Source organism: Lissotriton helveticus, chromosome 9, assembly GCF_964261635.1.
Source record: "Lissotriton helveticus chromosome 9, aLisHel1.1, whole genome shotgun sequence".
Lineage (NCBI taxonomy): Eukaryota > Metazoa > Chordata > Amphibia > Caudata > Salamandridae > Lissotriton > Lissotriton helveticus.
In genome coordinates, this window is record NC_136070.1 from 834,557,508 (window position 1) to 834,570,679 (window position 13,172).

At 42.4% G+C, this 13,172-nt stretch overlaps 1 protein-coding gene across 1 annotated transcript in view; it reads left to right on the plus strand.

The window, feature by feature from the left end:
- The window catches only part of TMEM160 (transmembrane protein 160), a 53,485-nt gene extending 50,427 nt beyond the window's left edge, over positions 1–3,058 (plus strand). The window contains exon 3 of the mRNA XM_078661003.1: positions 2,556–3,058. Coding sequence (XP_078517129.1) covers positions 2,556–2,809 — 254 coding nt within the window. The 3' untranslated portion in view covers positions 2,810–3,058. The remainder of the gene's footprint in view (positions 1–2,555) is intronic.
- The last annotated feature ends 10,114 nt before the right edge of the window (positions 3,059–13,172 follow it).

The window sequence follows — 13,172 nt, forward strand, 5'->3', positions numbered from 1 at the left end:
ACCTACAAGGGCTTGCAATGCGGCAAAAATGAAAAATACCTGCCCAGTACTGTATTGTGTTTATCAAGCAGCCCTTGCAAGCTTCCGTACAAGGCTTCATCCGTTACTTGTACCTGCAAAAGGTAAACCTAGTGTACACCTCTATTGGGGTTCATCTGGAAGCTGTGGCAACACATAGCCAACACCAATCTATCTTTAAAATTCAAGTTGTTAAAACATTCATGGAGAGTCGAAAAAGGGTTATTCTCCAACAGCAACACCCGTATCATCATTGGCACTTCTGTGTAGTCTTTACTCTGCTCATGGGGCTACCTTTTGAGATGCTCCACTCATGTGCATTACAATTACTTTCAAAGTGCCTTTTCTCACCAGTCACTTGCCAAAGTAATGGAGGGGCAAAAGAATCGGCCATGCTTGGGATAAACCTGCATTTTCTTCCTAAGATTGTGTCTCGGTTGCATGTTAACCAAGGCCAATGGGCTTAAGTGATTCTGCGAAGGCAGTGCTTTATACTTTATTATGGAAGTGTCTCTCTTGACACACAATCTCTCATCTTCCGCATAATTTGCAGATTAAAAATAAAAAAAGTGTTTCTAGCCCAAATGGATCAAAACTTTCTAAAAATGCCGTACAGTAACAGGGTCCTTTTCGGTGCAGCAGGAGGTCCTTTTTCAGTTGCTGATTGCTGTATTTAGGTATTAAACTGATAGAAATAGAGTGAAACCTTTGCCTATCGGTTTTACATTGGTAAAAATATTAAAATGGAGAGTAATTTGTGGCAAATTGCACCACATAAATTGTCTTTTCTTGCAGCATAATTTAGTCGATCAGCCATTTAATCCTCCCCAGCAGGTTAATTCGACAAGTCCTGAATGTTAACCAAACCATTGACTTGTGAATTGCAACCTCAATCGGTTGCAGAAAGGGCCTTACACAATTTAGACATCAAAAGAGCCCACGTGTACCCCGCTGATCGTACGAAATCCATTAGGCAAATGAAGCAACTATTCATTGCATGTGCTAAGCTTCATTATGAAAAAACTATTTCCAAATTGGAGATTGCGAGATTGATGATAGTCAAATGTGATGCATCCGAATACGTTACGCACAACTAAATGCACATCATAGTCTGTGCCGAGGGCACATTGCACTAGCAAAAAGGGACCCACCAAGGCTTTCCTTAGCCATGGCTCACAGTTAACCACTCGCACCTTCACAAAACATTTCCTGCATGGGCTTGAATACCTACCAGAAGGCACAGGTTGGGCAAAACTGTCTTAATATTTTGTTCCATGCATATTCTATTAGAGCTCGCAGACCACCACTTTAAGGAGGTGCACACTTCATTTCAGTCTACATGTAACAATCCGTTTGCATTTTGTAATGATGTAGGTTCACATGCATCCTCCCACCTCCCTGGATGAGAATCTGATGTTTTGTTGGTTCCGAGGAGGTTTCTTAAATCGCTCAGAATTCGAAATATCTGCTTTGAACAAAAACAACTTCCTATGTGCACATCCAACACTAGGTGGCAGGAGTGTGCAAAGTATATGAATCCAAAGCACTAGGAGCTGCAAACCAATAAGTAATCTTTTCATTTTGTGTAACTTTGTGGTGGTATTTTTTTTAATCAATATGATTAACATGCAAAAGAAAAATTAAACACACGCACAAGCAGCAGCCCACTGATTTGCAACTTTCTCAGTAAATAATTTCATTACCAAATATCTCGCCTCCACAAACCAGACCAGACATGTATAACATGCACTTGTAGTCCTTTTCTTATATTGTGTTAGATTGCTGCAAACAGTATATACCTTCATTTCACACATTTGGATATCTGCTCTTTGTTCATACATTAAGTTCACATATCTTTAACACTACATTTGAGGTAAAAGCATGCATTCTGTTTAAATGTTTGTTTGTCTGGTCTTTTTCTTGCATTGTGAGACTCTCCATTCCATAAAAGCAGATTTGCTTAACGGACGCAATTCTAGCGTAAATTATATCAAAAGGAAAGAAACAGTATCACTACTTTATTCTTTATTTTTTTGTTTCCGTTACAGCTAAGCCCTATTAATCTTGATTGGTTGGAGGAGTAACGGAAGATTGAGCAGAATGTGAAATAATCCCTTTGAGACACACATTCTGTGTAATAATTCTGCATAGCGCTGCTTACCAAGCTATGCAGTGAGGTCTTTGAGCTCTTCCTTTTCTTTAAACTCTTGTACATCTTCCCTTGATCCACCCTCACTTAAAGGCGCATCAAAGTGTAACCATCTCTAATTGGCATTAGTGCTGGTTCAGTACCGCAGTAATTAGGAAAGGCCCGAAATAATGTTTTCATCAGATTTAACTTTACCTATATTCCGGTGAGTTGGGTATTGGTTGAGTCAAAAATGCATTCATATTTATTCTGGGCTTCTTGAAGCTTGGGGTTGGCTAATTAGATGTGCAGTCACAAAATACTTTGGGTGCCATGTACTATATAGCATGATTGAAAATGAGTTCCAAGACACTGGTTAATGTATTTTTCTCGTGATTGTCTTCTGCAGGATTCTTCATTCTGGGTGGAGTTTGTGTCTCGTATGGAAGTGCTTCCTACCTTGCCAATCTCGTGATGCTACGCCGGACCATGATGCTTTCTGTTTCTGCAGCCATGCTGAGCGGAGCTGCAGTGTTATCTTTGGGGCTGTTTTGGGTCTGTGCCATCTCTCTGTACATCGGACGTTTGGAAGTGGAGATAGTGCGGGACGACACCTGTGAAGATTGCAGAGATAAGAAAGATGGTGGAAGACCGGACAAATAGAGCTTTTAATAAGACTTTGCAGCACAAGAACGCTTCCTCCATCGCGCTCTTTCTTTTGGCTGAAGTTGTGGATTTATTGCAGTGTAAATACTCTGAGAGGATCGGGTTGAGAATTTGGCTTTAAAGGGAAGGTTGCTTGACTGTAAATAGTAGCCGACGCACATTTTGAATGTTGACGTTTATTTATTTGAATGTTGTCCCGAACAGCAGGTTGAATGATTAAACAATCACGTTTAGAGGAAACCTAAATCTTTGCCATTGAGCATTATTTGTATTTTATCGTCTTTTAACCTCCTGAGCGGAAAAATTAGAATGTAGCATAGGGACGCTGGAAGCACCAGCAGAAACATTTAAGACATGAGATGTAAAAACCCCACTCGATAGGGACCGCATTTCTTACGATATATTGAAAAGTATTAATCTTCAGACTTTTTCTACATTCTGCATGTAACTTTTTACAGGTTTTTTAAGTGCATGGTGTTTCTTAGGAATCCAGTGGCTCCCATATGCATTTTCAGTTCTTTATTTTGTAGTTTTATAAAACCCTGCAGTTTACCTTTTTTTGTTACTTAACAGGGCTAAGTAATTGACAAACCAGTTTACTTCAGAGGGGATGTTCGGTAGGTAAAAGTACAATTGGATATGGTAGGCATTGGTCCTGTGCCCCTTATTCCTGATCCTTCCACCCTGTGAAGTTCTGCTGGAATTGAATTTGAAAACTCTGGCTTTCAGGTTTTTCCTCAATTATGTGCATTTTGGTTCAGTTGACGGATTTAGTTTCTGTGTACAGTACCCATTGTACTAAAACTAGATTACACAGTTTACTAAAACTAAATACATGGCTGGATTTCCCTAATGATGATGAACTATCAAGTAAATACTCAATACCATACCTTTTAGATGGATTTTTTTAGGAAAACCAGTAAAGTACCTTGGTTTCCATGGGTGACGTGGGGGTGATTAATTCCTGCGATGAAAGCAAACCATCACTTATTCTGGCCATCAACCTTTGCTCCATACAACACCAGAGCGCACCACGTAATGAGCATCATTGTATTTTTTTAACAAGCATTCCACCCGGTCAGAGAGGATATCTTACAAAAATGTTATTGGAAAAACAATAAATAACTTTCCGCCTCCATTCTTGTGTATCCGCCCCATCTTTACTTTGCCTGTCCATCCACTCTGGTCTATGTCTTTCTTTGCCAGCTCATCTTTCCTTAAGTACCATTTTTTTCAACAGATGTACTCTATTTCCCTCTTTCTAGATCCTCTTCCTCTTTCTCCCATATGTCTCTATCTCTTTTGCATCCACCCTTCATAGCACTCGCTCTGTCTTCATTTTCTTCGTATTTGTCTCTCTCTTTTAGGCTGTCTTCTTCGCTCTCTCTTGTTCTTTCAGGGGGCCTCCTTCTAAAGCCAGCTCTGTTCTGCAGAGAGTCTTGCCCTAATTACCTTGACTAATTCTTAAACAAGTTGTTTTAAATACCGTTTCACTTTTTAATATGGGTGATATGTGAGAGTCTATTACGGACATTTTGCAGCGACATGCTGTATTTATTCATTTAACTTCCATAAGAGAAGTTTCTTTTAGACCAAAACAGCACCTCTCAAATGAGAAATGGGAGGGCATCATTGAGATTATCTGCAGCAATATTAGTGCGCTGTTGTGTTAAATATTGAAAACACAAGTCATTATCCCTGAATATTAGATGTAAACACATTTAAAATGTGGACGAGTGTTCCTTAAGCACATAACATGCCTATGCCTGAAGCATGCACTACTGGGCACTCATTGTCCACAAAATATGCGTTTGCCAAAGGTTTGAAGCACTGGGCTAATATCAGCTGGCCATATAATATGAATATGCCAGAGGCTTGCAGAAGTGGGCAAATATCAGCTACCCAGATGTACATATGCAGAGGCTTTCACAACTTGCTATATATAATAGGGCAACCAAACGGAAGCCTGCACAGGTGGACATTTCTGACGTTGAGTACGTGAGGTTTGCAGACCTCCATTATATGCCCTGTAATGCTTAAGTTATCTTCATATCTGAAAAGTGTAATTTTCAGATACTTTACGACAGCATTACATACTGTGCATATACAAAGGGTCTGAATTGCATACTATAGGCATACCTGTGACATGACATTTTACATGAGCCTATAATATACACACATTTTGGATATATGCATATACTCAGAGGTTTTACATGTCCATATTGGGCATATTAGTGCACTGAATGATGTGTATAATTCAGTAATAGGCAATGCATATGCCAGAGAGGTGCATACTGTGTATCGAGCGGAGTTCAATATGTTCTTCATGTGATAGATGCCTTCATAGTGGGCTTGTTCCTCTCAGCTCTATAATATCATATATTCTTTTGTAACAAGATATACATATATATCAGTGGAATGCGAACTCCCCAAATTCTAAGAGCAAAATAATTAGAAGTGTGTAAAGTGTGGTACTCTTCTACTATTAGCCTGTTTGGGGGCAGTTTAGGGTGGTATTTGAAAATCAAGCCTGGGGAGACACAAAAAACAACAGGTAGATAGTAATTCCAGCATTACTTTAGAGTCCGGCCTTTCATGGTCAGAAAAAGTTCATTATCTTTGGTTCCAAAAGTTATGACATCCAGTCTTTTTCGTGGGTTTGCCTTGATTTAATTAACAATTTGTTTTGCTTGAGATTCAGATTAGGTATTACATCTGGCTTTCAGTGCCTGTGGAGGATGCGGGTGGAGGCAATAGAGTAAGGGGGTGGAGCCAGTGGAGGAAGTGGGTGGAGCCGGTGGAAGTGGGTGTGGCCTCTTACAAAAAGTGGAGCACCTGCACTTAATACGAATTAAGCTCTGTCCTCCATATTATGATGTTGTAGACCATCTGGGTTCTGCCAAAGTGTTTTAGTCTTATGAATGTTTATCGGTTTATTCTACGATGGAGTGTAGCTTCCTGCCTTGTGCTTAATGAGGGGCCAGTATTTGCGGGCATTCTAGTCCTTTGCTGTAGAAGGGTTTGTGAGCTTTATAGAAGACTTAGTTTACAGGGAACCCCTTTGGGGCTTAGGAGACTATTTTCTCTTCAGGCCAGATCCAACGTGTAGTGTACGCTAACTCATTGCTTGGGACAAACATGACATTTCCTTCTTACAACTGATGAGACTATTTTCTCTTCAGGCCAGATCCAACGTGTAGTGTACGCTAACTCATTGCTTGGGACAAACATGACGTTCCTTCTTACAACTGATGTCTATCTCAACTCTTCAAATGTTTGACAGGATTGCCAAAGTGGATACTGTTTCTAGAGAGGAGAAAGGTCAATTTATTTTGCGCTTGGGCTGTAGACACATTCTGTATAGTTATTGAACATTGATTAGCAGCTATGTTGCAGTTTATTTGTGGAAAAGTAAATTTTGCCATGTTCTGTGTCCCTACGTGTTCCCCATCTTATGTTATGTGTGCATGATTAATATGCATATGTATTCCCCATGTTCGATTAAAGACGCAATTACAGTTGTGTCCATCTCTAGTATGCCAGTTTCCAGTTCTCGTGAAAGCTACGAGTATTAGGCCTATGTAAAGTTACGTTGCCACGTTTCCCAGTGTGCACGTTATTTCATTGAAAAGTCCCCGTTTCTAGGCCTCAAAAGGGCCTGGACACCAGATTCAGCTCCTGTCTCCTGAGCCCTCGCTGAGGAGCGATACAGCCCCCACCTGTATCCTCGACCCTTCACTTACTTCCTGCCTCACAGTGCCCGGCTCGGCCTGGCTCTGCCTGCTAGTCTGCCAAGAGTATGTTATGATTCTAGTTATCAGTCCAGCCCTCCTTCTCTGCATTCCTAAACTACTGAATCGCATCAATAGTTTCCGTCATCATCTAGCCTTTACGTCTCCATGTAAGAGAAATACTGTATTAATGGTCATTTAATATTCTTCATCACGCACTACATGTAGAATAATGCATGCTCCAGTCTTAGAGTCTGTTAGCCTCTCCCCTCCTGACTCTTAGTTTATATCAACATGTCCTCTAAACATCAGATACTAGATATTGTTTAGGTACATGTCGCCCTGACTCTCCAGACTTCAGTCTCTGCTCCTAGCACAGAGTTCATAGCCCCCAGCTTCTCCTAGTAACACGTCATTGTCAGTTTGCGCGCACCATTAGGTTAGAGGTCCCGGCTCCTTAGGTAGCCCCCTCCATGTTTCCGCCCCATTTATGACATATTCTGTTACGTTTACATCACATGTCTATGTATACGCCTCCTGTTACACCCACTTTCACCCTTATCTTTCGCGACTGCTATTGACCACACCCACTGCTCCGCCTATCATATGTATTGTAATGCAACTATTTTAGTATATATGCTTGTGCATTGTTATTAAAAGTTATCCTTTTCCTTGATCCTGCCCCCGGCAGCGCTGCCATCCTATTCCTGTGCAGGTTGTCCTGTTCCTGTCCTTTATGCTGTATTAAACCTGCAAACTCCTACTACCTCGAATCTTGACTCTTATTTTTTGAGCTATCTGTTATTGCTATGTCCAGTCAAACCTAGATCCGGTATTATTTATTTATATACCACATAATGGCGCCCGAATAGGGACTTGCCCTTTCCCCACGCGCCGGTGAAGCCACGTATGCCCCCTGATCCTCTGCAGCCGTGACGGAACCATACCGTGCACGTGCAGATATTTCTGCTTCAAGTATCCCTCAGGCCCACGGAGGAGACGGAGGTGGCGGTCCAGCATCCAGACGAGGCGGTGGAGGAACGCGGCGAGTCCCGACCAGAGCCCAAGCCGAGAGTCCAAGGTCCGAGGTATCCGGAGGCCCACCCGTAACAGAAGTCCGAAGTTCGTCCGTCCGGCGTCAAAGCAGTCCAGTCCAGTCTGAGGCCTTCCGTTCTTGCTGCCCGTTGAGTACCGTTGCTGGGGTAGTATCTAGACAGGGTCAATCTAATTGTCTCTGGTCCGTGGGGTTTGGTGGTACACAGATCCCGAAACGAAGTGTCCACTCCGGTGGATGCGGGTCCTGACGTGTCTCTTTATGAGACCGGTAAGTTTCGTACTGTTTCAGCAGTGCATCTAGTTTCTGTTCTAGTCAGTTCTGTTCTCGAGCAAATTCATGTATTCTGTTTTCCGTATTCCAGGTAGTATTCTGTTCGAACTGTTATTTTAAGTGTTCTTCATGTATTTTAATGTCGTGGTATGAAAGTGGTGTACTTATCGTGTTCATTGTGTATTGTATTGTGTCTAGATTACAGTTCAGTCATGCCGTTATTTTCCAGACTACGTCAGTTAAAAACTAGAAAAGGTCTGTTAGAAGAAGCAGTTCCTGTCCCGCCTAGGGACAGTCCAGGTCATTTTATGTATCAGAAGCATGGCATAAGTGCCATATTATATCTAGATTTATGGGTGGAGTACACCAAACAGTTAGAAGAAAAGTATAGATGGCCCGTATCTGGTACATGGGATGCCGAGTGCATCATGCGAGTAGAAGAAGCATTATGGAAAAAGAAAGCCAGACAGTCACAGAAAGATGCCATCGAGTTATGGCGCAAAGAATCTCATAAAAGAACCGAAAAAGAAATCAGAAAGTCAGAATTAAGTAGAGAATCCTTAGAACGAGCCCAAGAAAGGGAATTAATCGAGATAGGTGAACGAGTCAAAGCCGAACAGTCAGACAGACAGAGGAATGCCCTCATTAAGGGTATGTATCCTCTTCTTGCCGAGGGCTTGCCAAAAGCAACCCCGGAGGCATCCAGTAATTTTCCGCCACCATTAGTTCCGACCAAGCTACGTCACAAACCGACCGCAGCTGATATCTTTATTTCGTCCTATTTGGACGACACGGTTCCAGAATATGCAAATCCTGTTCCGCCAGTCCCTGTAAATCATGCCATTCCTACTCCTCCAGACACCGGAGTACCTGCTACGGTACCCCCGGTCCAGCCTACATTACAATTTCCCACTCTGCCAGCACGAAGAGTATCAGTCGACGATTCCAGTATAGGGGCCGCAGGAGGAGGTCCTCCTGGTACCCCGCCACCACACCAACGAGTAACGTTAGTCGAGTTACATGAATGTGCGTTACAGCGTACGCCCAAATATAAGTCCGTTGCAGATATCCGACGAGCTCTTACTGAATGCCGCTATGATCCAGTCGCAGGTGATGATAGTACAGTTATATATTCCATCCGTGTAAGACGGGTGACCGGGTATTTGGACACCCTACCGAATATGAAAGAAGATCTAGACAGAATATATCGTTTCATCCGTACAGGGGATGATCCAGAAAGTATTGGCGAAGCCATGTCTCAAAGGAAAGCTGAGATCCAGCTCATGATATTAAAGTTTCTGATTAATTGTTTAATAAGGGAACAAGATTATCCGACCAAAGATCCGGCCGAAATGAGAATCCTGACAAGGTGGAGTGATAATATAGCCGAGGGTAAGCACAGAACCATCAGTAGTATAGAGAGTATGTACAAGAGAATTCGTAAAGAAATAATAAAGTTACATGAACAACGTAAAGCAGCACAAGTAAGCGAGAAAGAGAATGACTCTTCTACTGAAGAGGTAGAGGACGAGAATCCCGCCAGAATAGCGTATGTAGGAAAATCTAGATTTCCAGACCGCCATTTACGCCTAGAACACAAGTCAGTTTTTCATCACCCAGCACCAGAACAAGGTTCTCTAGAACAAGTATTTCAAGCCACCGATCAAATTCTGAAATCACGAATCGGTTATAGTAAGTTGAGTACTATGCATGAACAAGAACTAGCCCGATCAGCAGTCCGATGGATTACTGATTCTACCACTTTTCCAGATGAAATAGTGGCACAAATGTTTCTGAAACTGCCCCCAGCCGAGCAACGACTGGTGGGTATGTATATGATCCAGCACCTCATCACATTGTATGAGGGTCAACATTCTGATCCAGGTCCGTTACACGATGTCCTGAACGAGTTACTCCAGTATAGATGGAAAGGTTTAGGTACCGATTTAATTAGTGTCATTCTAGAACAGCGTCACAAATATAGAACGTTTCTGAACCCGCATTTTGTTCATGTCTCACCTCCAGAAAGTAAACCGTTTTACATAGATAGACAGAACCCGTTACGAGAAGTACACCCAGTCAGGACAACAGATGGTGAAATGCAAAGAGTGTTTGTTTACACTCCGATTACAAAGATGGAACTCTTAGAGATGAAGAAATTAATTCCCTGTCACGACAAAGATCCAGCAGGGTTCCACCGAGAATTAAAAGACATGCTCCGTATGGGAGAATACACGTATCCAGATATAATTAAAATGTTAAAAGTCCTGTTGCCCGCAGGCATATATGAAAAACTCAAGGAAAAAGAATGGGAGGTGGGAGAGAAAAAGATCGATTGGGCAGTTCTAGAAGCTGAAGATAAGATACGAGTACCAGGTACCGGTCTTGGAGAGAAATGTAAAGAATTACCAGAACTGTTAATACAAGTTTTGCCCAGATTATTAGCAACTAAAAAGGAAGACTGGGATGCAATCTCAGCCTGTAAACAGAAACAAGACGAAGATACTAGTGATTTTTATTCTAGATTTGAAAAATGTTTTATTATAAACAGTGGCCTCAAGACAAGTAGTGAGTCATACCCTCATCTTTTTGTTACTAAATTAGTCGAGAATTCAAGTCCACAAGTTAAGAATCGAGTTTTGAAAGTCGAAAGTACATGGCAAGCTAGTACCCCGTCCCAGATGTTACAGATGCTCCAATATCATCAGAATAGAATCAGAGAAGAGCAAGATTACGAGAGAAAACGTATGAAAGACACGAAAATGAAAGTACTAGTTGCACAATCTGTTCCTCAAGACAGTCAGAAGAGGGGTCCGACTCAAGCCAGTCATCCTGCAGCTCCCGTTAAAGGGACCTGCAATTATTGTAAACAGCCAGGTCATTTCATAAACGAGTGTGCAGTTCTGAAACACAATATAGCTACTGGTAAAACTAAAGAAAGACCACGTCCGCCTAGACAAGAACAAGTTTCACAGACTTCTCAGCCACAGAATGCACAACAGACAGTTCCAGCACCGCAGCCTATTGCTGCAACACAGCATGTTACACAGCAGATGTACCAGTATGCACAGTCTGAGTATCCAGAGTATCAGCCATATTCATGAAACAGCCTAGAGAGGGAGGTAGGCTTGCCTCTCATCGAGATTCCTGTAGATCAAGAGGGTCCCTATGTTCATAGTCAAGTACTAGGGAAAGACAGAAAGTTTTTGATTGATACAGGGGCAAGTAGGACCACCATCAGTCACGCCGAAGTTCCAGGGGCTCCGCTCTCAGGCTCTAGAAATGTTTCCCTTGGATTTTCAGGAAAGCCTATTGTAAACGAGATATCTAAGCCAGTTACTCTAGAAGTAGGTCCATTGTCCCGAACTACTGATCTGTTACTTACGAAGTCATGTCCAGAAAATCTGTTAGGTATTAAAACACTGAAAGAATTAGGTGCAGTTATTTGCTGCTCCCCAGAGGGAATACGCCTGTTTCTACGTGACTTCAAGGGTCACTATGTATTACGAGATTTTGATCCGAGATTGTCTAATGTTCCGCAGCATCTATGGGCGCAAGGTCCAACTGATGTAGGTTATATGCAAATCACACCCCATCGTGTGACTCTCAAACCAGGTGTAGTCCTGCCACGAATCAGACAGTACAGATTGCCACCTGAGGCTGTAGCAGCCTTATCCAAAATTATTGACGAGCTCATGGCTCAAGGAGTAGTTGTAGAAACTGACTCCAATGTATGTAATTCTCCGATCATTCCAGTCATGAAACGTACTGATCCAAATGCACCCCCAGTATATCGATTAGTGATTGACCTACGAGAACTTAATAAATGTATTATTCCCCAGTATCCAGTTGTCCCAGATATCTCTTCCCTATTGACAGCCATTGATTCCGAAGCCTCATTTTTTACAGTCATAGACCTCAAGAACGCGTTTTTCAGTGTCCCCATTCATCCAGATAGTCAGTTTCTTTTCGGATTTTGTTTAAATGGAAGGAGCTATATGTTCACACGAGCTCCTCAAGGTTTCACAGAAAGTCCTAGTATTTACAGTCAAGCACTTAAGAGACAACTAGACAACATTCACATGCCAACTGACACTGCCCTGCTCCAGTATGTCGATGACCTCCTGATCACAGCCCGTTCTGAACGTGCTTGCGAGCGAGCATCACTTACAGTCTTGTATTTTCTCGCCGAGATGGGGCACAAGGTGTCCCCTTCAAAGCTTCAATTCTGTGTACAGCAAGTGATCTACTTAGGCCACTTGCTGTCCAAGTGGGGTAGGCAGTTGACACCAGACCGTATCCAGTTAATAGCGAGTCTTCCTCAGCCCAAGACACAGAAGGAGGTACGTGCTTTTATCGGCCTTACTTCTTATTGCAGACAATGGATTCCTCAGTATGCATTTCTAGCTAAACCACTGATACAGTTAACGACACAGGAGGCAGCCCTATCGACTGTCCTCCCTTGGACATCTGAACATACACTTAGTTTCAATGAGTTAAAGAAAGCTTTATGTCAGGCTCCTGTTCTAGCTACACCGAACTACAGTAAGCCTTTTACACTTTTCGTCACTGAACGCGAAGGTACAGCATTATCTGTTCTCACACAAGATCAAGCAGGACAATACAAGCCCTGTGCTTATTTTTCGAGCACACTAGATCCTGTAGCCCAGGCTCTGCCTGCGTGCCTCAAGTCAGTTGCAGCCACAGCACTAGCTATCAGACAAAGTGATTCCATAGTATTAGGACATTCCTTGACAGTACAAGTTCCACACTCCGTGGAAGTTCTTTTAAACCGTACACAGACTCAACACTTGACAATTGCACGTTTAACAGGTTATGAATTGACACTGTTCCAGCCACACATAGAAATCAGACGCTGCAACGTTCTAAATCCTGCTACACTGTTACCGTCAGTTATTTCAAATCCTGCCACACACGACTGTGTGGAAGTAGTTAACACTATGACAAAGCCAAGACAAGATCTGACAGATATTCCATTACCAGATCCCGACCTGACACTTTATGTGGATGGTTCATGTATGAGAACAAGTACAGGAGAACTAGTAGCCGCGTATGCAGTGACTACTGACACTGAAGTTATAGAAACACACCCTGTCTGCTCAAGCAGCGGAGCTAGTTGCTCTGACCCAAGCCTGCATACACGCCAAGAACCTGAAAGTTAATATTTATACAGATTCACGCTACGCATTCGGAGTCGTACACGACTTTGGAGTACTCTGGCAGGAGAGAGGTTTCATGACTTCTCATGGAACCAAGATTCAGCATGGTCTCCTTATTCAAG